The sequence below is a fragment of the Arvicanthis niloticus genome, chromosome 29, assembly GCF_011762505.2.
Source record: "Arvicanthis niloticus isolate mArvNil1 chromosome 29, mArvNil1.pat.X, whole genome shotgun sequence".
In the NCBI taxonomy this organism is placed as follows: domain Eukaryota; kingdom Metazoa; phylum Chordata; class Mammalia; order Rodentia; family Muridae; genus Arvicanthis; species Arvicanthis niloticus.
The window spans coordinates 13,661,829-13,688,218 of record NC_133437.1 but is presented as its reverse complement, the minus strand read 5'-3'; the positions used below and the strand labels follow the sequence as shown (position 1 = coordinate 13,688,218).

Below are 26,390 nucleotides of genomic sequence, written 5' to 3'. Positions count from 1 at the left end.
AAGGACACTGTCAATAGGACAAAATGTCAACCAACAGATTGGGAAAAAATTTACCAACTCTACATTTGATAGAGGGCTAATATCCAAGATATAAAAAGAACTCAAGAAGTTAGACTCTAGAAAACCAAATAATCCAATTAAAAAATGGGGTACAAAGCTAAACAAAGAATTTTGAACTGAGGGATTTTGAATGGCTGAGAAAAACTTAAATGTTCAACATTCTTAGTCATCAGGAAAATGCAAATCAAAACAACCCTGAGATTCCACCTCACACCAATCAGAATGGCTAAGATAAAAAACCACAGGTGAGAGCAGATGCTGGCAAGGATGTGGAGAAAGAGGAACATTCACCATTGCTGTTTGGAGTATAACCTGGTAAAAGCACTTTGGAAATCAATCTGGGGGTTCCTCAGAAAATTGGAAATAGTTCTATTTGAAGACCCAGCTATACCACTCCTGGGCGTATACCAAAAAGATGCTCCAGCATATAACAAGAACACATGCTTCACTTTGTTTATAGCAGCCTTATTTATAATAGTCAAAAGCTGGAAATAACCTAGATGTTCCTTAACAGAAGAATCGATAGAGAAAATATGGTACATTTACATAATGGAGTACTACTCAGGTATTAAAAACAATGACTTCATGAAATTCACAGGCAAATGGATGGAACTAGAAAATATCATTCTGAGTGAGGTAACCCAGACACAAAAGAATACACCTGGTATACACTCACTGATATGTGGATATTAGCTCAGAATACCCATGATACAACCCACAAACCATATGGAGCCTAAGAAGAAGAACGACCAAAGTGTTATTGCTTCAATCTACATAGAAGGGGAAACAAAAAAAAAATCACAGGAGATAGAGAAAGGGAGGGACCTGTGAGGGGGAGAGAAATGGGAGGAAAAATGGGGAGGAGCAGGATCAGGTATTAGAAGGCACTGGAGAGAAGTACAGAGGGTCCAGAAATTGATGTGTAGCAGTGGAAGATGGGGAACTGGGGGTTGGCACTAGAAAGTCCCAGATGCCAGGGAAGCAAGAGGCTCTCAGGGCCCAATGGGGATTACTGCAGCTGAAACAAATACCCAACAAAGGAGAGACAGAACCTGTAGAGACAACCTCCAGTAGATAGACACAGCCCCTTTTTAAGAGATTGTGCCACCCGCCCATATCAAAATTGTTTACCTGGAAATGTTCTTTCCAAAGGAAAGACAGGGACAAAAATTGGAACAGAGACTGAAGAGAAGGCTATCCAGAGACCACCCCACTTAGGTATCTATCCCATCTTCAGACACTGAACCCTGACTATTGATGATGCCAAGAATTGCTTACTGACAGGAGCCTGGTATGGCTGTTCCCTGAGAGATCCTACCATCAACAGACCAACTCAGAAGCATATACTCAGAGTCAACCACTGAACTGAGCCTGAGGACCAATGGAAGAGCTAGGGAAAAGACTGCAGCAGCTGAAAGGAATTGCAATCTCATAGGAAGAACAATATCAACTAACAGAACCACCTAGATCTCCCAGGGACTAAACAACTAACCAAAGAGTAAACACGGAGAAGTCTATGGCTCCAGATACATACTTGGCAGAGCATGGCCTTATCTGAAATGAGTGGAAGGGGAGGCTCTTGGTCCTGTAGAGGCTTGATGACCTAGTGTTGGGCAGTACTAGAGTAGTGAGGCAGGAGTGGATGAGTGGATGGAGGAGCACCCTCATAGAGGCAAAGGGGAGGTGGGATAAGGGCGATGGGATGGGGTGTTTTTAGAGGAGTAACCAGAAAGGGGATACCATTTGAAGTGTAAATGAATAAAATGATTAATAAAAAAGAGAAAGAAATGAAAGTAAGAAATTCCACAAACTCTACATAGGATCCATCAAGTTGAACTGTTATCATTAAAATGGCTTGACTTAGAGCTGAAAAGAACTTCCTGCAACTGAAGATGAGCTCATTGTGGGGTTTTGTGTGTATGTGTGTGTGTGTGTGTGTGTGTGTGTGTGTGTGTGTGTGCTTTCTTTACCCTTTATAAGCTTGCTCTGAGAAATGTTTGATGCTGTGCGTTGCTCAGTCCCAAATTATAAGCTATGCTCCTGATTAATCAGTTCTAGGGTGTGCATTCAATAAACCATTCCTGTCTGACAGGGATCAGTGTTTGTGTGGTTTGCAGAGTGACCCTGAAACCAAAATATCAAGGAAACAAAATCTTATGAATTACATAAAATAAAAAAATTTACATTTTATACATGCTATAATTGAAAAAAGGCACAAATTTAAGTTTTAATGGTGTGTAACTATAAACATGCTTTTATTATTTGTTTCTGACGTTTTTTCCTTAGAAATTATGTACAACCTTTAAATATTGATTCAATCACTAGGAAACAAATTTGGATTATTTGTTGGAAATTTTTTTTAATTGAATAGTTTATTTACTTACATTTCAAATGTTATTCCCTTTCCCAATTTCCCCTCTGGAACCCCCCTATATCATCCTTCCTCCCCCTGCTTCTATGAGGGTGCTGCCCCACACACCCAACCACTCCCACCTCTCTGCCCTGGCATTCCCCTACACTGGGGCATGGACCAAGGGCCTCTCCTCCCATTGATGCCTGATAAGGCCATCCTCTGCTACATATGCAGCTGGAGCCATGGATTCCTCCATGTATACTCGTTGGTTGGTGGTTTAGTCCCTGGAAGCTCTGAGAGTCTGGTTGATCGATATCATTGTTCTTCCTATGGGGTTGCCAACCCCTTCAACTCCTTCAGTCCTTTTTCTAACTCTGACATTGGGGACCTTGAGCTCAGTCTGATGGTTGGCTGCTAGCAACCACCTCTGTATTTGTGTGTGTGTGTGTGTGTGTGTGTGTGTGTGTGTGTGTGTTTGTAAAATATAGTTTATTAATACATATAAAGTATGTATTAAACTATGAATAAAGGGTTTTTTGAGATTATAATATAATTACATCATTCCTCTTTCCTTTTCTGACTCCAAACCATCCCATTAATCTCTTCTTGTTCTTTTTGAAATTCATCTTTCTCATTAGTTGTTATAGGCATATAAGTGTATACATATATATACCTAAAACTATAAGTACAAGCTGTTCATTGTATGTACATTAACTTGAATTAATGTTTTCAAGGGTGATTGTTTGGCACTGAAAACACGTTTGGTGTACTCCTCCTTGGGGAAGACCATTTCTCCTGTTCTCAGCATTCTTTAGTGTCTATAGTTATTGGTGTCAAGTTGAGGTCTCCAGTCTACCCTCCATGTTAGCATTCCTGTTGTTGTCCTTGGTTGGTTCATATTTAGGTATCATGTTGGTAAGATTTTATGTGTTTAGCTTCTGAAAATCACAGGAGATACAATTTTAAAGAAAACTGTGATCCTCTGCCCCTTCCAATCCCTCATTCTCTTCTTCTTCAATGTTCCCTGAGCATGAGATATATTGTATTATAGACTATCTACTGGGACTGGGCTTCACAACTGTCAGTACTCTCACCAAGAGCCAAAGACCACCCAACAAAAGCCTCAGCATCAAGTATGAGAAGCTCTTTTTGTACTTCTTGGTTTCAGTTGTCCAAAAGACTCTGCAAGCTTAACAGGTCATTGCTATTTCACTTGGTTTTCCTCCAGCAATGGAGGGTAAAGACACTATACATTTCAGATGTTGGGCCCAGAGGCCACTGAGATAGATTTGATTTGAAAGTCTCCCTGATGCCATCCCCTTTCCTCATTTCCCCTCCTTAGAAAACCCTTATCCCATCCCCTTCCTCCTTTTTGCTTTTATACCACTTTTTTTTTTACATGCAAGTATTAAAGTCAGTTCTAGTTTGAGAAATTAGCAATACAATTGATGCAAATAGTCAAGGAACAAGCAAGACAATAAACATAGAACACTCCCCTGATCACTGTTAAGGGCTTATCAGGATGACCAAAATATCTGAGCCTACTTCCCTGTCCTAGACCAAAGTCCTTTTCATGTCTGAAGCCTACTTCCTTATTCTAGCCTAAAATTTAGATTCCTGCCTGAAATCACCTCTTTGTTCTAGCCTAATGTCAGATTCCTGTCTGAAGTCCACTTTCTTGTCTTTGGTCAATGTCATATTCCTGCCAAGTAGCCCATTTCTTTTTTCCTTGACCCACATCAGATTCTTGCCAAGCACCCTGAAATGTAAATAAATAAAATATCCAATAAAAAGAAAAGAAAAGAAAGAAAGAAAGTCTCCCTGAACTGGTTTTCATGGTACCAGAGGCTACCAAAAGAGGAAAGTAACCAAGTGTCCTTTCTAGCTTAGGTGCCTATGAATAGCTAAAGACAAGCATGGCATGATATCCCCCAGGGTGTAGCAGTGACATGCATATCTTGACATTACCAATGACTCTCTAATTGGAACTAAGACCTATACCGTTTGAGAAAAGTCATGCCTGGTACTATAAACCTGGCCAACTCCCTGAGGCTAATGAAGTCATGGAACTTGAAGGAGAACATATAAATATCATTTCATCTAACTAGCCTAAACCCTAACTACATTCTATGTAGCTGTCCTCAGTTTTACAGATTATTGTGGTCCTCGCCCACATTAAAGAAATTTCTATTTGCAACAGATGGAGATTCTTACTGAAAACCACTACCAATCAAAATGCAGAATTACATTAGTTTTGTACTAGGAAAACTAGTGGAAGCTAAAGGCGCTAACACCACGCGAAGTACCTAACTTCCTGGACTACAAAGTTAATATTTTGTTTATTTAGTTTTCAGAAAGAGAAAGGATATTTATTCAACGTGGCAGTCATGAAAAGACAAATAGAGAGATCCAGATCCAGTAACTCCCTGTCCTGTAATTTTTATTCGGGGTCTTGGTATGAGATTTAGGCTTAAATATAAAGCAGGAGGTGCACATACCTAAGCAGCTCTGGTCACATTATACCTCCTTTTTCCATTACAATTGCCTCAGTGCTAGTACAAATTAATTGTAAAATAATTGCTTTGTTCAAGCAAAAATTACAAATTTCTGTAGTTTGGCTAGTGAAATTCACTTTTATGTACTTCAGAATATTATTTAGAGTATATCCCTTGAGTACAGAAAAACTGCCACATTTTAGAATTAAAATATTTTTAATTGAAAAATTATATTGACAGAAATTGTTTTCTTTATTTTCATCCCAATATAGGGTAAAATAAAATTAATTTTTTATACTGTGTTCATTGACGTCTATTCTATTTTTTATTTAACTAAAATTATTCCAATGTCTCTGCTTCTATTTAAAAATGTTCATAGATCTCCACTGAGCCATCAGGGTTAGGCATTATCCAATTATTTTTTATCTTTGACTCTATATACAACCTATCCTTCCCTCATTTGCTTGAGTTCAATTAATTTGGAAACTCTGAAGGCCCTTTATAACTACATATCAGCTTCCTTCAAAGAATCTTCTGCTCTTCTTTGAAGTAATGTGTGAGTCATCTCAAAATAGATCTTAAGATTCTCTGCTCTGCTGTGCCCATTTATAAGTGTAAGTTAATTGGTCAAACATAAACTATCAAAAAATGGATGCATGCAATAAAGGACCAATGTTCTTTTTGTATAATTTTTAAATGCAGAGGTCCTGTAAGCAGGCTTACTCATTAAATTTGAGACTTTTATGGTGTATGCATATGCATTTGAACCTGTTCACCTCACATTTTAGGTTTTTTCAAAAAGCAATTGACAGTCTCCAAAAGCTTCATGTATAATCTTGAAACATGCCAATAAACAGTGAAGATGTCAGAAACATGATAAAGAGCAAGACAAACAATGAAACCAGATGTTATATTCAAAGCCTGTATGTCTTTCACAGAGGTAGTATGAAATGTATAATGCCCACAATATTGAAAATGATATTAAGAAACTATGCTTGAGGAATGTGGCTCTTTAATAACAGATGGTGAACAGCAAGGTTTCTATCAATCACGGGGTAGAGAAATTGGCAATGCTGTAACACTCAGCAATAGAGATACATGTACTTATTGGTTATCCTGTTCGCTGGTAAATAAAGTGGAAAGAATTCCATTAAAATGTTTTCTTGACACATTTTTCACAGCCATTGACTGGTATTTTCTGCTCTATCTCTCAAGCTACTCCACATGGTGATTTCCCAGGAGTCATATTCACATCACACTGAAACACTTGGCTCTTGTTATCTGAATCTGGAGGTTGGACTTGTGTCTAAGCACATTATAATTTACCTTTTATTGTCAGTCACTTTAGAAGCAAATTTTAACGTGCACAAATATACATTGGTTGAACCACAGGATTTGCATGTTAAAATTGTCATGAAGGTAAAACTCGGATATGAATAGTTTAAAAGATGAATTCATTATAATAAGATTGAATTTTGACTCTTAATTGATAAAAATAAATTTAGACAAAGACTATATGCATGTATCATGCCACGTATTTGTTTTCCATTACAAACTGACAAACTATTGTGAGCTGATGCTTATCTGCCAAAGGCAGATAAATAGAATGTAAGGTTCATTTGTATGCTTTCCAATTATTTGTCCATCTACTTAAATTATGATTTTGTTAAAGCTTTATCTAATTTGAGTCTCTGTGTGGAGTAAAAGAGAAAATATTATGCATAGTAGTGATAAAATTATATTAAATTATGAAATACTCAATTTATGAAGGTCAATTTTACTTATGGGAAGTGAAAGAGTGATATTATGAATGCTTAAGATATTATTGCATTATCTTTTCCAGTCTTTACAGGTTTTTAAATTTTATGATTATAGTTATAGAAACATTACTGTAACTGATACCTAGCTTCTTAGGCAAACTCAGTTTTAAAGGCATACAACTGTCATTGAAATGATGGTTAATGCCCTTTTACTGAGTTTCATTGTCTAAAGTATTGAAAATATCTGGAGGCTTTATATGTTTCTTGGGATTTTATTTTTTTTATATTTTCAATAGTTTTACTTATATTTGGACTATGAATGATATTGATTATATCATACAAGCATTTTCAACCTTTCAACATTGTAACAGGATATATTGTTATCTACATGATTCACACTCAGAAACTGGACAACTGAAGGTACAAAAGAAAACACAGATGGATGCAGGTATGCATACACACACACATACACAAACACATGTCCCATAATGTTTTAAATTTATAATTTCATGTTGGGCTTTATTAACAGATATTATACTACACAAGTCACTATGCATTCTAGAAGGTATTCACTTTTTCATTGCATTTCATTACCAATTTTTTATGCAAGAAATTTATAAGAACTATAGAGTTTCATCCATCCTTCCTGTCTGAAAGAACTTCAGAGGTGGAAATGGAGAGGAGCCTAAGGAGAAGAAGGTTCAGAGACAGGCCCAAAGTGGGATCCAGCTCAAGGGGAGGTCCCAAGGCCTGACACTATTACTGAGGCTATGGAGTGCTCATAAAAATGGGACCTATCATGACTGCCCTCCAAAAGATCCAACAAGCAACTGAAAGAATCAGATGCAGATATTTGCACCCAACCAATGGACAGAAGCTGCTGACCTCTGTGGCTGAATTAAAGAAAAGCTGGAAGAAGCTGAGGAGGAGGGCAACTTTGTAGGAGGACCAGCAGTCTCAATTAATGTGGACCCCTAAGATTTCTCAAATACTTGACTACCAACTAGATAGCATGTACCAGCTGATATGAGGTCCCCAACACATATATAGTAGAGGACTGCTGGGTCTGGGTTTAGTCAGAGAAGATGCATGTAACTCTCAAGAGACTGGAGGCCCCAGGGAGTTTAGAGGTCAGGTGGGTTGGTGGGGTGGGGAGTAGGGGGTGAGGACATCCTCGTGGTAACAAGGGGCTGGGAGGAGGTATGGGATGTAGAACAGTAGGTGGATGGACCAGGAGGCAAATAAAATTTGGAGTTTAAAATAAATAATGAGTGTTAATTTACTCAAAAAAAATCCTTCAAAGAAGTGCTACTTAAGAATATAAAGATGTCATTCTAGGTTCCCCAGAGAAGCACCAAAGTCAATGACAAGTATTCCTCTGATGCAGAAGACAATATAAAATGTAAAGGTGGCAGCTAAGACTGTAGTGATGTGGCTTCAACTAGTGACATCAAATAATACCAAGATCCACCACAAACTAAGTGAAAATGGATTCCAGAGTTTGGTGGTTCAATGGGATTTAGCCTCATTGACACCTTGATTTTAGAATTTTTACCTCCATAATTCTGAGAGTAGTCTGGCTTTCTTTTTTCTTTTCTTTTTCTTCCATTTTTCTATGCTAGCCGGGCATGTCCTCCCATTTTAGATATGCTATCATATATGCCAATCTGCCCTCAAACTTACTATGTACCTCATCTTACCACTTCCCAAATTCTGAGATTTTAATTATTCCCTGCTATTCTTTGTTTTATGGGATGATGGGTGTCAAACCCTAGACATCATGCATCCTGAGCAAGCATAATTCAAACTGAGATAATCCCAGAACCTAGTAGTCCTATTTATATGTAGTCTTGTTTTCTGGATGTCAGTTACATTCAGTTGAGTATAGTTCGAAATATAAGTGCAAAATACTAAAAGTAAATACGCTGATATATAATTATATGCAACTCTGAAAAACCTCAAGAAATCTAGCATTGTTTTCCAGCCTGGGATTTGAATAATCCTTTTGTCCGTTGTGTATGTACATGATGTACTCAAGTCAGCATGCAGCTACATAGGTAACAAGATCAGTGTTTTCAGTATCATTGTTACTTGTGTTCAAGGAATACATATCATAAGTTATAATATTCCCAACATGTAAAAGCAGAAATGTTAGCCACCTTGGCATGCCAAGGCAAGGATTTTAAAACATTTCACATGAAAAGGCAAGCGTCTATGACATATTCAAAGAAGCACTACTCATGTAAAAAGTAGTAATGCCAAACCTATGACTTTACAATAAATAAACCCACACTGCAGCCATGCTAAATATAGTTACCTATTCCACAAAACATTAAACAGATGCATAATCTCCAAATTTGAAGATAGATTACAGCATTTTGGGACAAGAGATGAATGGAACAGTTAGATTTTGCAGACATGTAGCAAGCTGTACCAGAGAAACATGAATTATACCTTTCTAGAGCAATGTGTTGGACATGTACAAAGTGCAGTGCAGTGGGATATTCTATCTATTATATAGAAGTATGGTTGGAGAGGCTCATTAAAACTAGGCACAGAGTTTCTGTAGTGAAATGAAAGTATATCTCAAGGAATCATATCTAGTGATCAATTCATTTCCCAAATATGATACCATGGTAAAGATTGTGCGATTGTAAAGATACAATTAAATGTGTATGAGCAGATTCATTTTTCGGCTACCACAATTTAATGATGTGACCAGATGCACAATATTCATCAGATGACACAAACTCACGGAAACTGAAAAGAGTCAGTGTTTGAGGTTTGAGGGTAGCAAGCTAGGGATAGTAACAGGTTAGACTCAACACCACTCAGGCGTTTCAGTGGTCTTTATGCTGTCAGTATAGCCAGCATAGAATATTAAAACATGCCATTCACTTGTGTTCTAACCATTTTTGTTTCAGTTTTGTTTTTCTAGTATCTGACTATTTACACATTAACTCCAACACATTCAGTCACTAACTTAAGAGCTAAAAGGGGTTGAAAGGGCTTAATTCTAAGGCCACTTTCACAATATCTAAGAATAATAATCAAATAGGCAAGAATTCTTGGCTAATATGTGCTATAGTCTTATTCCTTATTTTTATTTCTGAGAACTTACTGTTCATTGTTACAAAGAGCCTTTATGCAACCTCGAAAACAATCAACGATGTTTTAAACATCTCCACCTCAAATTAAATATTAAACACTTTTATTTGATTTATGACTAGAGATGTAAAAAGATAACTGAGTAAATGTAGAATAAATCATTAAATCTTGAATTATACCATACGATCTCTTATGAACAGGTATGGCTTTCAGTTTTTTCAAAACCTTTTTTCAAAAATAGAGTTAACATAAAATTCCTTGAGATTTTATTAAAGAATCTTGACTTGCCACTTCTTCCTTCTACATCTATCTTAACCTCCTGATAGATGCTTGCATATGTATATAATTATATAAGTAATATGTAATACTTAAACACATTATATTAAAAATGTTATATACTTAATATTATATATTATATAATATATAAAAATACATAAAATATTATAGGAAGTTTTGCCACTAGGGCTGACAAGTTCTCCAAAAGAAGCACATAGGCTAACAAAACTCCCAATACTAGGCAGAATAAATACCCTTCAGAATAATTGGTAAGAATAGTCCAAGAGATGCCTAAAACAATATAAAATGTGGTTCTGCTTTTCATTGCTTCTGAAAGACTGATGGTACGCTCCTATTGCTGAAGACAATGCATACTTAGAGCACAGGACTCTGAGTTTTCAAGCTGGATCTGATCTTATCACCCTCATTTTAGCTTCTAAGACAACAGAAAATGTTGTACAAGTATCCAAGGGAGAAGAAGCAATTAATAGTCCCATCTAGCTCTATCATCTGCTATCCACACCAATGACCACCATGGCAAGATATTCATAAATGTTCAATAAGTGGCAATTCACATATTAGTGGTAACCAACAGCCATCTAATCAGACTTTAGACCCACACAGTAAGGGTAAATTATGTCAGATGTGAGAGACCTAGCCAAATTTCTGAGAAGTAAACTTGTGGATCTTAGAAGAGAATCTACTTTTATGACATTGCTAGATTATTATAATTACTAAGTTCATTATAATCTTTATCCTTATTTCCACAGATCTAAGTATCTATCACCTTTCATCAAAGAACTCTGTCTTTTTCAGTCCTCTTGGACCTCTAATTCAGAAGTGAACTGGACATTTAATCTGGGCCCCTCTATGACAGAGCTCATTTTTGAGGTACCTGCTTCTGATGCAGCTCTATCAACTCTTAGCACTGGAAATTTGCCGGTTGTTGTCATATTTCATTGCTTTGATTTCCTGCTAACAATTATTAACAATAGTTAAATTACTAGTATTGTTAACTGAAAGAGTTACTGAGGGAAAAAAAAAAGCTGTATTCTCCTCAACAAAAGCAGAAAAAAAGAGATCAATATAATGGCCTTTTTATTCTGCTGAGGAGTTTAAATAGTAATTTAAAACATGTTTAAAATTTGTATCAAGTAATAATCAGTGTTATCTTTTCCTTTGTATTTTCATCAAGGAAATGTTTCTATCATCATTTTTTTTTCAAACTGTGAAATTTCCATAAAAAGAGAAATAGTTTCTTAAATTAGCATGGCTTTTGAAATCTTTATATTAAATCATTCTGTTTTAATTTGTTCACTGGCTTGATCAAACCATGCATATTTATTACATAGTTACTATGTAACATTAATATAGTTATAGTGGTGATGTTTCAGTAGCAACTAACTAAGGTAATAAAAAAAAAAAAAACCCTACGCAGTTTGTTTATGTCAGCAGATACAGAAATTATAAGCTAAAGTTTAAAAAGAACAGAAATAAAAAATGAATATTAATATTGAAAACACAGGGCATAAAACTATGAAAATGTAGAGATAAACTTTAAAGAAACATGAGAAGGTACTATCGTTTGTTCAAATTGTTAAGAGACTGATATATGAATTCCCTTAGCATAGTCCAAATTTTAAACCTGTGTAGCATGTAATGTTCCACCCAAATCCAAGGTCACTATCTTCTCACACTTGTTAACTACATAGAAAGTTCCTGCATGGCCTTGCTATAGAGTTGGCTTCACTGGCTGCAGTTGTTACCCAGCAGATTACTGACTGACCAATTACAGCACTAGAGATCCTGAAGAATAATAAGTCATGCTCCTGACTGTCAAGCAATATTTGGTCATGATCACAAGACATTGTGTCAGGCTGTAATGTGACCAGGGATTGTTCTTAGGAACCTTAAAAAATACTTATTATTATTCTTATTTGTATTTTTTTTTTTTGGTAGGGTTTCTTTGTGTAGCCTTGGCTGTTCTGAAACTTGCTCTATAGAAAAGGGTGGCCTCCAACTCAGAGTAGGTTTTGGGGGAAGAAAGGTAAGGGACAAGTGTTATAGCAGATTATAATCTCATAAATGCAATTCAAAAACTGAATTGCAGGAGTGTCTTTTAAATTGATGTAAATCTCTGAGTCGTCAGAGAGCCCTGTCATAAAATCAGGAGTACCCAGCACATTATGTTGTGTAAACTTGGTAGCTACTTTAGAGGCAGATAAAGGAAGCTGCAAAAGAAAAAAAAAAGTTCAGTACAGATAATGTAGGTTAGGTCTTTGTAAGGATAAGCAGGCTGCGAAAAAAATTTAGGGAAATGACATCCTTCACAATAGTCACAAATAACATAAAATACCTTGGTGTCGATCTAACCAAGCAAGTGAAAGATCTGTATGACAAGAACTTCAAGTCTCTGAAGAAAGAAATTGGTGAAGATCTCAGAAAATGAAAAGATCTCCCATGCTCATGGATTGGCAGGATTAATATAGAAAAAAATGGCCATCTTGACAAAAACAATCTACAGATTCAATGAAATCCCCATCAAAATTCCAAATCAATTCTTCATAGAGATAGAAAGAACAATTTGTAAATTCATTTGGAATAACAAAAAAACCCAGGATATCAAGAACTATTCTTAACACTTAAAAAACTTCTGGAGGAATCACCATCCTTGATTTCAAACTGTACTACAGAGCAGTAGTGATAAAAACTGAATGGTATTGGTACAAAGATAGGCAGGAAGATCATAGAAGCAGAGGAACTGGGATAGAATAGGAGGTTCTTGGGCAGAGGGAGGAATATGAGGTAAGGGGATAACATCTGAAATGTAAATAAAATATCCAATTAAAAAATCCTCAAATTTAAAAAAAAAGAAAGAAAAGAAAAAAGAAGAAAAAAGAAAAAAAAAAAGAAATGAATATGTGTCCTTGGGGATTATAGGGAAATTTCCTTTCTAAGCTGTCTTACCTTTAACTATGTTGGGGGCTGACTTTTAGCAGAAAGCGGCTATCAGCTTTGCAGCCATCTTGAGCCATATACCCTGACATGAGACTTGGATTACAATAGCCTACAACAGCTGAGCACACTCCGATAATCTTGGTTTAGATACCTTGAGATTAAAGGTGTGTGAGATTAAAGGTGTGTAATTTAAGAGTGATTTAGAAGTGTAGAGATCAGATTTAGAGACAAGACCTAAGGGCATGTGTGACCAAAAGGCATGGCTTAGAAGTGAGACATATAAAAGGCAGAGACAGAACAGAACAGAACCAGACACAGCAGAGAGAAGACAGGTAGCAGGCACTTGGAAGAGAACTTGGAAGAAGTAACTTGGTACTTGGAGGGACTAGGAGCTAGGGACTAGGCACTAGGAACTCAAGACTTAGGACTTAGACTGAAGAATAAACAGGATTAAATTACACTCTGTCTGGTCTGCATTCTTCGAGTCCGACCTCACTCTCTCTCTCTCTTGCTGAACCCCGACCCACTGACCGGAGCGGCAGCTTGGGCTGGGATACAGTGGCCGCCCAAACGTGGGTTGGCCCGGGCCTCAACATTTTGCTTGGGCTGCGACATAACTAGTCAAAGAAAATCTGAATATTAATTTTGTATTTTTCAACACATCTGAAATGCAAATGTGTAAAAGACAGTTTCCTAAATGTGCATAACAGAAAGAAAAACAAAACAAACAACTAAAATCTTTACTTATAGTTTCTAAAGAATGTGAAATTATAGATATTTTACCATAAACAAACTACTCTAAGCCAAAAAAAAAAAAAAAAATAACGAAAATAATCTATTACATGGTGGTAGAATTTAATAGAAATAAAAACACTACATATAATCAAACTGAAATAAAACTAGGAAAAAATTAATAATTCATGCAAAAATTTCTGAGATAAGATAAATCAACAGACTAAAGACATAGAAGAGAGAATTTCAGTATTGATAGTTGAATAAATAGGTACTTCAGTAAAATAAAACCACTAAAACTAAAAAGTAGAGAAAAATACAAATACAAATACAATCAAACAACCCTCTAGGTACAAAACAGGCAGGGAATATGTGACACCATGAAAAGAAAAATTCTACAACTAATAGGGATAATTGAAGAAAACAAAATCCATGTCAAGGGCACAAAAATATATTTTATTTACAATCAAACTTTCAGGAAAACAAATATACAGGAGTAGAAAATAAATTTTACACAGAAAAAAACAACTCTACAAAACAATGGATATTAAAACTTGCAAGGAAAAAAAAAATCAAGTAACATGTAAAAAGAAGACCGTGAGCATAATATTTGTCTACTCACTGGACACACTGAAATCCAAAAAGTCCAGGGGAGATGTTTTGTAAAGTCTGAGACATCACAGGTGCTATCCCAGACTGCTACATTCAGCCAAAGTATATATCAAATTTGTCAACCCCCCAAAATCCACAATAAAAAAAGTTAGGCAATGTAGAGCAATTTTAGTCCAGCAACACGTCTGTTCTGGCAAGGGATCACATCCAAAGAAGTAAATCTATACAGACTGTACAGACTTGCCCTTAGTGTTTACTTTTAATTCTAAACAATGAATCTACGTGAGGGGCAGACAAAGTGAGCAATCAAAGATTTGACCAAATGAGTCAGAGATAGGGTAGGTCCAAATCTCAAAAGAATGGAAAGAAAAAAGGGCTGCTTAAAGGCAGTGCAGAGAGAGAGTTTAGTGTAGTTCATTTGAGTGAAGTTCAGAACAAAACATGGACTTTAGAGGCATTTGTTTTTAAAAAAGTAGAACAATTCAGTCAGAAGCTGAAGAAAGCCAATTTAAATCAGTCAGCTTGGAGAGAAATTTGGGCCAGAATAGCTAGCTAGGATTCTGAAAGAGCTAGAAAGAGTGAGTTTATTCTGCAGTGAATCTTGGAGGCTGAAACATTCTAGGCCTAGTTTAGTGACAGAAGCCTGAAAGTGAAACCTTTAAGGTACAGGGTTGCAGAAGATTACATTGTACTGAGACTAGAGGCTTCCAGCCTAAGGCGTAGGGATAGGAATATTCTGAGCTTAGCCCAAGGCATGTATTCATGTGGCTTGTGTACAGCTCTCATCACATACCTTCAGCTCAGCAAATAAAAGCAACAATTACAAACTAACTACTATCTACCAGTTCTATTATATAAATTAATTAATTTATTTATATAATAATTTATATAATTAATAATTAATAAAATTAATAAATTAATATAAAGTACTATTACCACTTTAGAAGGTAATAGAAGAAATTTTAAGTCTGAAGACTGTAACCATATCCAAGAAGACACAGGGAATAAGTAATCTCAAATCAGTAAATCAAAACAGAGAGAAAAACCCACAACACAACAAAATAACAGGAATAAATAAACACTGTTGACTATAACTAATAACAATAATTGTCTGGATTTCACAATAAAAAGACACAGAATAACAGATTGGATTAGAAAACAGGATATCTTTTTTCACATCTAAGAAATAAGTATCACTATCAAGAATAGTATTAATTTAGGGTAAAATGGTGCTAAAAGGAATCTTAAAATAGAAACATAAAGCAAGCAAAGCAAACCAGTGACCCACTTTAATATCTAGAAAAGTAGACTCCAACCATTACTAATTAGATTAGTAGAGATTAGAGTAGAGAGATTACAAAGGACACTCTATACTCATTAAAGAAAAGCATCACTTAGAACATATTATAATTTTAAACATTTATGCACCAAACAGAAGGATAACCAAGTATATACAATAAATTCAACTACAGTTAAAGTCACGTATACTTAGTGACTTCTATGCACCAGTAACAGCAACAAACAAGTCATCTTGACAATAAACAAGCAAACAAACAGAAAAATGCTGGAGTTGATTAAAATTATAAATCAAATGGACATATCAGGTTTGGCTTTTAATGTTCTATAAAACATTACAGCTAAACACAAAGAATACAGATTTTTTTTTTTGTCCTCAACAGTTCAAGTAACTCTCTCCAAAACTGACACCATACCTGGATACAAAGCACATATCAACAGATTTAAGAAAATTTCAACGACACACATCTTATCTGATTGGTCTACCATGGATTTAACATGGATATAAACAACAACAGAAGCAGCAAAAATTCTATAAATTCATGGAAAACAAAGAAGTCAATATTGAGTGAAAAGTGGGTCAAAACAGAAATCAAAGGAAATAAAAACTTAGAATTTAAAAACAATGAAAACATGATATACACAAACTATAGGATACATGAAGGCAGTTCTTAGTCAAGACCACAGTCCTAAGAGAGAATTAAGTTGTACTACAGAACTATAGTAACAAATACAGTAAAAAAAAACTGACATGATGTTGGTCTAAAAACAGACACATTGATCAACAGAATCAAACTAAAGTTGAAACAACTATGGCCAAATGATTTTGGATAAAGAAGCCAGAGTACACGTTAGTGAAATGACAGCATCTTCAAAAAATCACTATTGAAAAATTCAAATAAATCATTACTGACTTCCGTGCACAAAACTCAACTCCGAATGAATCAGGACCTCAACTAGATACACTAGATTTGATAGAGTAGAAAGTGCATAATGGTCCTGAACTCACTTTCACTTTTCAGAACATGGCACTAATAGCACAGGCAGTAATAACAACAACTAATATACAGAATCCCATGAAACTAAAAAGCTTTGTGTCACAAATTACACCATTATTTAGACAAACTCCTGCTACAAAAAAAAAAAAAAAAAAAAAAAAAAAAAAGATCTTCACCTTTCATTTACATCCAATAAAAGCTTAGAATCTAAAAATACATACAGCATTAAAATAAACAACCAAATAAATAAATACCAAGAAAACAAATGACCCTGATTAAATCAGAAAAAGGCAGAGCGTTCACAGGAGGAATTACAAATGGCTGAGGAGCACTTAAGAAAATGTTCAGTATCTTTAGTTCTTAGGAAAGTCAAACTTACTTTGATATTTCATCTTACACCTGTCTGAAAGGCCAAAATCAATATAGAAAATGACAGTACATGTTGACAAGGATGTAGGGTAAGGGGGACATTCATTCATTGCTGGCTGGAGTGCCAACTTATGCAATCACCATGGAAGTGTGGGTTGTGATTCCTCAGGAAACTGGGAATAGTGGTACCTTAAGATTCAGCTATATCAGTGTTTGGTATATGTTGGGAAGGACAACTAAACCAAGGGAATTTGAGGGCCCATGTGGTAATTCTGATGAAGCCTCCTAAAGTACATATTTATATGAGAAAAGCTTAATGTTGTCAACAAATAAGAAGAAATACAACGTCTCAACTAAACATTTTATGTCTCCAGGTGTTACCCTGAATCAAGTAGGGGAGGGAAGAGCAGAGAGAACGTATAGGGAGAGATGAGTGGAATTTGGGAACATTTAGAGGGCAATTGGAAAGCTAGTGCTGTGGAAATCTCCTGGAGCCTATGAGAGTGATACTAACAAGGACTCCTAGCTGTGGAAGATATGGAGGGCAAACCTGCCATCTTCTGTAAACAAGCAAGGCTTCCAGTGGTGGACTGGCACACCAACCCAGCTACAAAACTATTAGCCTGCAAGAAGCGCTGGAGCAATGGTGGTTGAGAGCTTGTGGGAATGACCAACCAATGGCTGGTCTAACTTTAGGCCCAAACAATGAAAGGAGACCATGCACCACACTACCTTCGTGTCTGGGAACCGGAAGCTGGATGATACAGAGATTTAGGGTTAAATCAAACACAAGTGGCAAACAAAAGTCAATGAAATGAGTCCTAATGATATTGTGCTATAATCATAGATGGTGTCTAGCCCATTTGTCATCAGAGAGGCTCCTCTAGCAGAAGATGGCAAGCGGAAGCAGAAGTAAACATTAGGTTAAGCTTGGGGGACTCTGGGGAAGAGGAGGAGGAAAGATTGTAGGAGCCTGGTGGGTCCAGGACACCAGAAGAACATGGGTCACATAATCATCTAAGCAGAGCTCATGGGGGTGGAGGGGTATAAACTGAAGTGCTGATCATTGCACCTACATGAGTCTGTGCTAGATACTCTGCATATACATTGTAGTTGTTTAGCTTAGGGATTTTATGGGACTCCTCAGTGGTAGTGGGGTGCCTCTGACTCTTTTACCTGCTCCTGGTAACCTGTTCCTCCGACTGATTTGCCACATTCAGCCTTGATATGTGTTTGTGCCTAGTCTTATTGCATCTTGTTAAGCCACGTTCAGTTGATATCCCTATGAAGCCCGTCCTTTTATGAAGTGAAAGGGAAGAACAGTGGATATGGGGGCCAGAGAGGGGAGTTAGAGAGAGAACTGGGAGGGGTGGAGGGAAGTTACAGTCAGGATGTATTGCATGAGAGAAGAATAAATTTTAAAAGAAATAAAAGTCTTGAGTGTGAGATGGAATATATAGGATTATTTATAAACATGGTATAGATATATCATCTAATGTATACTAATTGTATAATATGTAACTTAAAGCATGCTAATTGGCAGACATGTAACAAATAAGCCATAAACAATTTCAAATAGGAAATTTCTGTTCTTCTAACTAAAAACCATGTCACAACACATGACTGGTTTCAAATGGATGTATTTTGAGATACATACATATATATCCTAGAAAATAAGCATCATTTTTATAGTACCTTGAAAGATTATACTTGACAATAAGATATGATCTGCTTGTTTCAGTTGTAAGTTTTGAAAGTGGTATTATATATGACATAGCTGCATATATTTATAAATATGTAGAAGAAGGTACAAATCTTTCTGCTATAAATACATTTTTAGTGCTTTAGTGATGTAATTCATAAAGTTTTCTGTATACAGCAATATAGAGTGCATGATTCTTCAAAAAAAAAAAAATCCATTCTAGGGAGCTGGAGAGATAGCTTAGTGGTTAAGAGAACATTTTTTTTTCTTCCAGAGGACAAAAGTTCAATTCCCAGTACCCACATGGCACTATGGAGCTGCTTGTAACTCCAGTTCCAGGATATCCAAAATGTCCCTACTGTTACCATATTCTTAGTCTACTACAAAGTTTATCCTAATCATACATGAAAAATATGTTATGTACATAAAACAAAGAAAAAGTTACAATTGATTTTCTAAACATCAACATCATGATTACACTAATGAAAATTGCATTACTAAAATTAGATTGTCCTATAATCCTTTGTATTAAGGCCTAGACTAGAAAGTCAAGTTAAATCTTTATAAACAATGATCTTTTTTCATTTCTCTGAGAATATAGAAATACTTGATTCTTTCGTGCTTTACAATGTGTAGCAATAAATTTTGGTTTTTATAAATTAGGTTTTAATATGTAAGCCTGTTTTGAATATATTTATGAACAAGATCATTCTTGATGAAATAATTAGTAAAGTTTCTTCAGGCAATGGAGAGAAAATTTATATTTCTCTACAAAGGATTACAGAAAATTCATGACAAATGCAAGACAAAGAAGTATAAAAATTCAGAGCTCTAACTCAGGCCCCAAGGAAACAAAGCCCAAAGATCAAAATGAGGGGGAAGCTCTTGCTCATTAGGAAACAGTCGAGTAAGATAGCATTTCTTTCCAAAGTGTATGAATTAGAGAATAATTGAGCATATTCAGCCATGCAGATTTAACCTCCACAAGAAAATAAAAAAAGACCTAAAATAAATGTTAGAGTTTAAAAAAAATTACCATAAACAGAAGTAATGGTTTTATAAGACTAATAAAATATGTCAAAATTTACAGAGAAATATCTGATCACTGAGCTTTGGTATAGATGTACATTGTTTTATTTCTAGCTTTTGATTTAATAGAACAATGCTATAACCTTACAATATTATTAATGGAATATTCATATACATACATGTATATGTATATGGAATATTCATATATACATATGTGTAAACTATATACATATATATGAAAGCAAATGTATACACATATATATGTGTATAAAGTATATGTGATAAGGTGTTTTTTTTCTAAATAGCTAAAATCATAATTTAAAAATATTTTAAAACTTTTAAGAAAATACTACCATTGCTAAAGTGAATATCACAGAGTTTGTAAGAAATCTGTTTAAATGTTTAAATCTAAGTATGTTACTATCATGACTCCTGATTTAGGTTAAAACAAAATACACAGAATGTTATTTAAGTTACAAAATGATAAACTTATAAATAAATGGAGTAGAGTATAGGTTGAACCGAGTGTAATATAATTATCATTGTTAAGAATTTTATAGCCTTTTGATGAAAGCCATCCCTAACTCACTTGAAATGTTGAACTACTGTTGTTCTGATTTATATTTTCTTTACAATTCTTGGTGGTTAACCCCTTTTCCCATGCCATATTTCTGTCAGCTTTTGAGAATTCATTTGACTAGTTTTTAATCTGTTCTTTTGGGATCTGTTACTGAATTAAATTAAGTTCATAGAAGGTATATGTGTCCCAAGTATTACATTACTTTCATGGGCTGCCTTCTCATTGCCATGATTATATCATCCTGTGAAGGTTTGGATTGAATGTACTCACACTGTTTAATTCTTTTCCTATCCAAGCCTTATTGTGATGCCAAACAATCATTTCTAGGTCACAATCCAGAACATTGTCTACCCCATTTACTCTATGATTTGATGTGTTCTAGTTATTATATTTATGGGTATCAATATATTTGGAATTGATTTTTTAGTTGTTGAGTGAATGGTCCAGGAGACCCTGTTGATTATGCCTCAGAATGAATCTTGAAGTTAATACAAAATTTCCACAAACAAACATGTATAAAACTACCTCTTGTCACAATATTCTCTTCTGGTGGTATATCCAATGTATAACCACTATTTCATAAAGATATGTGCACTACCAAGTCACTGCAGCATCACATGATAGTTAAGGCATGGAGACAACCTGAGAGTTCACCCATAGAGAAGTAGAAAAAAATTATCATACATATTAAAACATACAGTGAAGTAAAATTCAATGTTAAGCAAAGAATTTTTGACATTGGTAATAGCGTGGATAATTCTATGGCTGCATACATTATGCTAATTGCAATATTGCATATATAGAAACAGAAAGTCGAATAGGGATTACTGGTGCACTGGCTAGCATTGTAGCAAGGGAAGAGTTTTATGTCTCAATTTTAGAGGATGGCCATCTACAGAGATAATAAACAACAAGAGTGCCACAGACAATAGCATTAAACTTTGTATTAAAAACTTGCTACAAAAGCAAATAGCATATATACATATGTATACATATATGTGTATATATGTGTGTATATGTACATATATGTATATATTTCATATATATATGAAAGCAAATATATATAAATTATAAAATCTATAATGTTTAGATAATTCTAAAGTAAATTAAGGATTCATAGGGGAAACATGTCTGGTTACACTTGTCTTTGTAAGAAAAATGTTCTAAATAAGTAAACAATGAATCACTTAAATATAGCTAACTCCTAGTTATAATTAATCCTGTTGACTCAAGGAGAGATTTATTTTGCAATGGGGGCAACAACCTTTGCAGCCAACATTATCAAAGTGTGGTATGTCAGCAAAAATTAGATTTTAACTGGCATTAGAAAGTAGAGGAACAGGTAAGGGTTAATATCCAAAGATAAATAAAATTGTGGTTTGGGAATAAGAAGTCATTTTTACTGAAACCTCTAAACATCAAATATTTGAAGTTAAGGGGGAAAAGTTGCAAGTTAGACAGAAGAGGCTCAACAACCTATGAATCTGCTACTTGGTCATGAACTTTACAAGCTTAAGAAAAAGTACACAATTCAAGCTGGGGTAGACAAAAGGGCAAAGTGTTTTCCCTCATCCCAATTAGTGTACAAAAGTATGATGGTATAAATTCAAAACATAAGTTATGTGGTTTTCTAAATTTCCCAATGTCATTTTTAGGAAAGTTTTAATGTGTACTGTGTGATATATTTTTCATGTATCATTGTGATTTATCAAAGAAATTTATACATTAATTATTTCGCCACAATCCAGTTTATTTTGATCTTTTTCTCTATTTTTTACAGAAATATCCTTCCCCAGGTTAACAAAAAAGAGCAAACCATGAGGCATGATAGTTCAAAGAAAATCTTCTATGAATCATACTGACTGTACTTGATATGAGAGCACCAACAGAATCAGTGTTAGCCTTACTTTGCATCATGATACATTTCATATTTTTTAAAAATTGTAAAGAGATCTATTTATTCATTTGTTACATAAGTCTGTCTATAATAGCAGGGCCATGTGGCTAGAGAGGCTCATCTCATGTCTATAAAACAGAGACTTTCTCCTTCTGCTTGCTCATTCCATTCAGTCCCCTGCTTGTTAACTGGAGCTGACAAAAAAAAAAAAAAAAACAAAACAAAACATCTTTGTGCTTTAATGAGACATTTTTGAAGCATCCTCACTCAGTAGTGTGGTTTGCTACCTTTCTGGGCATATCTTCAGTCAAATCATATTGATAATCAAGGTTAAGCACACAGCTACAATCATATCTGCCATGCAGTCAACCCAAGTTCTTTTTAGGTTTGGAAACCATTTTCTCCTATTATGTCTTCCCTCCTTGACTTAGGAGGAAATTGTCTAGTACTGACTTCATTAATCCTTTCCTCTTCAAACCCTCTAACGCCTTCATCTTAAGCCTTCATCTTTCTTTCCATGTGGTTGTTCTGTAGTTCTGGTGTTTGGTTAATGTCAACCAAGTAAGATGTTCCCTGTTTATTGAATTATGTTCTCTCCTCTACTCTTTCCTTTTGATCTTGTCTCACACTCCAGGGAGCATATTGAAAAGCCCACATTTCATTCTACCAATACAGACATTGGCAATTTTAGTGTTAGTTACTTTGTTTGTTTGTTTGTTTGTTGAGACAGGGTTTCTCTGTGTAGCCCTGGCTGTCCTGGAACTCACTCTGTAGACCAGGCTGGCCTCGAACTCAGAAATCCGCCTGCCTCTGCCTCCCAAGTGCTAGGATTAAAGGCGTGCGCCACCACCGCCCAGCTCAGTGGTAGTTACTTTAAGACTTACTTTGTGCTTAAAATGACAGTCAGTTGAATGAAAACAAAGTCATGCTATGAGGTTGAAAGATCATTATAATAAAGTTATGGAAATTAAAAAATTTAAATATGTGACTTAGCCAATCACATAATTTTCATCCTCAAGCTTGAATATCATGCCTGATATTGTACATGTATGGTAATTCAATATATTACCACATAGATTTTATTTCAGAAGTTTATAATTTTCTTTTTAAAAATTTAATTTAAATACTTAACATTGATTATTGCTAAGCATTTTCTCAATATCATAAATTTCTATGTTTCCATATTGTTTAATTTTAATGTTCATATCATTTTCTCTTTTAGTTCATTTGAGTTTATTTTCTTTTACTCACATTTCTGAGAGAACATCATTCAAACTAGCTTATTATAGCCTGCTTATGAAATAAAAATGCAAGCAAAACTGCTAACTTTCTGGTTGTAACATGAAGAAAATATACTTCAAAACTTGGCCTTTCATGTTTTGTTTGTTCACTTGTTTGCTTTGAGACAGAACATTAATATTAATATAATGTATTATGAAGGCAATTCAGGCTGTCCACAGAAATGTTCTGAATATTGTAAATGTGTGATTTCTTATATCAAGCTCCTAGGAGCCAGAATTAGAAGTCTATATAATCATCCTTGACTTAAAAAACATTTGAGGACGCTGTGGATGCTCCAGTAGATTACAACTAGGGCTACGCAAGTCCTGTGAAAGTGAGTCATATCCCCAATCCAAATTCCCATTAATAAGGTATTAGATAAAATAGGAAAACAAATATTTGTCATTTAGGAAGTTTACCTGCCGAAGTAGGCTTTTCTTCATCTGATGCTATAATTGAGAGAAGGAAACGGAATGGACAGAGAAAGAGGATGGAGTGGGTCATAGGAGGGAAAGGGAGGAGAGAGAAAGAAAAATAAACATTAATATTTTTCATAATCACCACAAGTCAATGACTAACAATTATTGTCTAATAGAATTTACATATAATTAATTATAGTACAATTAAATAGATATCACATTCCTTAATGTATGTCTTTCTTATAGAGGATCATTTTTTTAATCCTAATTGATGTTAATTATTTCCTATAATTTTACAGCTTTTCAAAATATTAGTTATATATAATATGGAAATAATTTCTTTTCTCTTTTCAATTCAATTAAAAGTCATTGTCAAGAGCAAAAACCTGTGTGATAGAACATGATAATTGAATCACACTGATTTGAAATTATATTGAATATTTTTAAACATGAAGAAGACTCTAGGTAAACCCTGTGTTAATCTTCTGCCTGTCATGTCCTATGCACTCTTGTCCTCCAAACACTCAAACATATACATTCAGTCATTGACATGTATCACACACACACCTCAAGATTTAGTAATGATAGATGATCATATGATAAAGGCATAGAGACGTGTTTTGTTTGTTTGTCAAAACAATGTATCACTGTCTACCCAAGGCTGACATGGAATTCTATCAAATATAAGCTGGCCTTGAACTCACAGACTTGTAGTGACAATACTTCCAATGCTCCTGCACCAAGTGTAGTAATTATGGATGTGAGCGACAACACTCAGATTTATGAATGAAAATTTCAAAGTATGACCTCAGGTAATTTTTGTCATGTATTCTGCAGCCCACATAGGGATAAACATGGATAGTTTAACAATAGAGACCATAATATCATAAAAGAAAATTATCCTACTTCAGTGTTTCACAACCCATGTGTCAATTTCTGGGCTTATTGTCAAACTAATTACGTAGAATCCTTTTAAATGGTACTAATTTGTAGCAGGATAGAAATATTGCCATATAATATTGCTATGTGGTAATGTAAACTATAACTCATCAAAATGTAACTCATGCTGACTCCTGCGTTGAATATGGAGGTGTCTGGGAGCAGTAGGACTTCAAACCTACTGCTGTGTGTGTGTTGGAAGGGAAATCAACAGTTATAATATGAATGAAAAGTAGAGTTCCCATGAGTGGTTTCACAATGTCTCATATAATCTTCCTATTTGACTTTACATTCCCCCACACACACTGTGTGTGGAGGTATGTCTGTTTTGTGCATAAGAGCAATTTGTCTAGTATATTACCATTGAATAATATATCAAAAACTAATACTACTTCACTTGAAGCTTGATGTTTTAAAATAAAAAATATATTAAACTGAATGGCTTATAGAGTAGCTTTGTTCCCAGTTGATTAGTTAATCAACGTATCCTGTGTAGCCTGAAAATGTTCTCTACTCTTTTCATTAAAGTTCCAACTCTACAGGGTACATTAGAAAAAGCTTACTTTGTATCCCTACAATATTCTCCTCTCCCCCCCCTTTTTTTGGGGGGGGCATGCCTCCTTGGCAAATAAACAAACAAAGAGAGCAAACATGGTTGGCACTCATGACATTGAGAATATAAATATTTAAATAGCTGTTTGCTGCTTGATCATGTCCAAAATATATCATAACACATTCTCAGAGGAAAGTCGGTAGCTTCCTAATTCCTTTGTAGGTAGGAATATATAAAAGAGGACTGCAGAAGTGCTGAGTTATATGGACCATTACACAAATCTTCCGATTCAATTGGATAAAAGTAAATGTGCTTGTGGCTATTCATTTTGCATGTGTGAACTCATTTAAGTCAAGGAAACCAACGATTGAATATTAGTGAAGTTACAAAGGTTCCAAGTCCAAAATTTGTCTAAAATCTGTCTATGAATTCTAGCTGATATCAGTTTGACTTTAAAACTGTACTCTTTCATTACACCTTATTGTCCAGCAAAAGCTATTTGGTGCCTTCTCAGAAAAAGAAGCAAATGAAAAATTTATTGAAATTTGTTCACTACCATTTACAAATTGGGGCATTAAACGAAAACTGACCAAATTCTGATAATGTCAATTAGGTTTGCATGAATAGAAATGAAATGAAGCTAAATTTAACATTGGGGCTAAGGTGGTAACTTCTTCTGGGGGAAGTTCTTAATGCCTCCTACAATACAGCCATATGAAAACTGAAAACTGGGAGCATCAATACAGGTTATATATATCACACAAAGGAAGTGGTACCCAAGGGTAAACTAGTAGATTGGCCAAGATTTTAAGTCGCTGTAAATGTATAAACTTGGACATTTTGAAGACTCCAGGAAGTCCCCAAAAGGCAAGTATAAAATTGGTTATTGTTGTTGAGTTTTGTTTGATTTTAAAACCAATGTTTTCCTTACTTCCTTGGCATATCTTAAAACATCTTTACAGGTAGACAGTGT

General features: G+C 35.0%; 1 protein-coding gene across 3 annotated transcripts in view; it reads right to left on the bottom strand.

Moving 5' to 3' along the window:
- Positions 1-26,390, bottom strand: part of Edil3 (EGF like and discoidin domains 3) — a 441,307-nt gene that overhangs the window by 269,777 nt on the left and 145,140 nt on the right. For 2 of the 3 annotated variants that reach the window (XM_076927109.1, XM_076927108.1), the window contains one exon: positions 23,926-23,955. The exons of the other annotated variant lie outside the window; for it this stretch is intronic. In XM_076927109.1, coding sequence (XP_076783224.1) covers positions 23,926-23,955 — 30 coding nt within the window. The remainder of the gene's footprint in view (positions 1-23,925; positions 23,956-26,390) is intronic. 3 annotated transcript variants of the gene reach the window in all.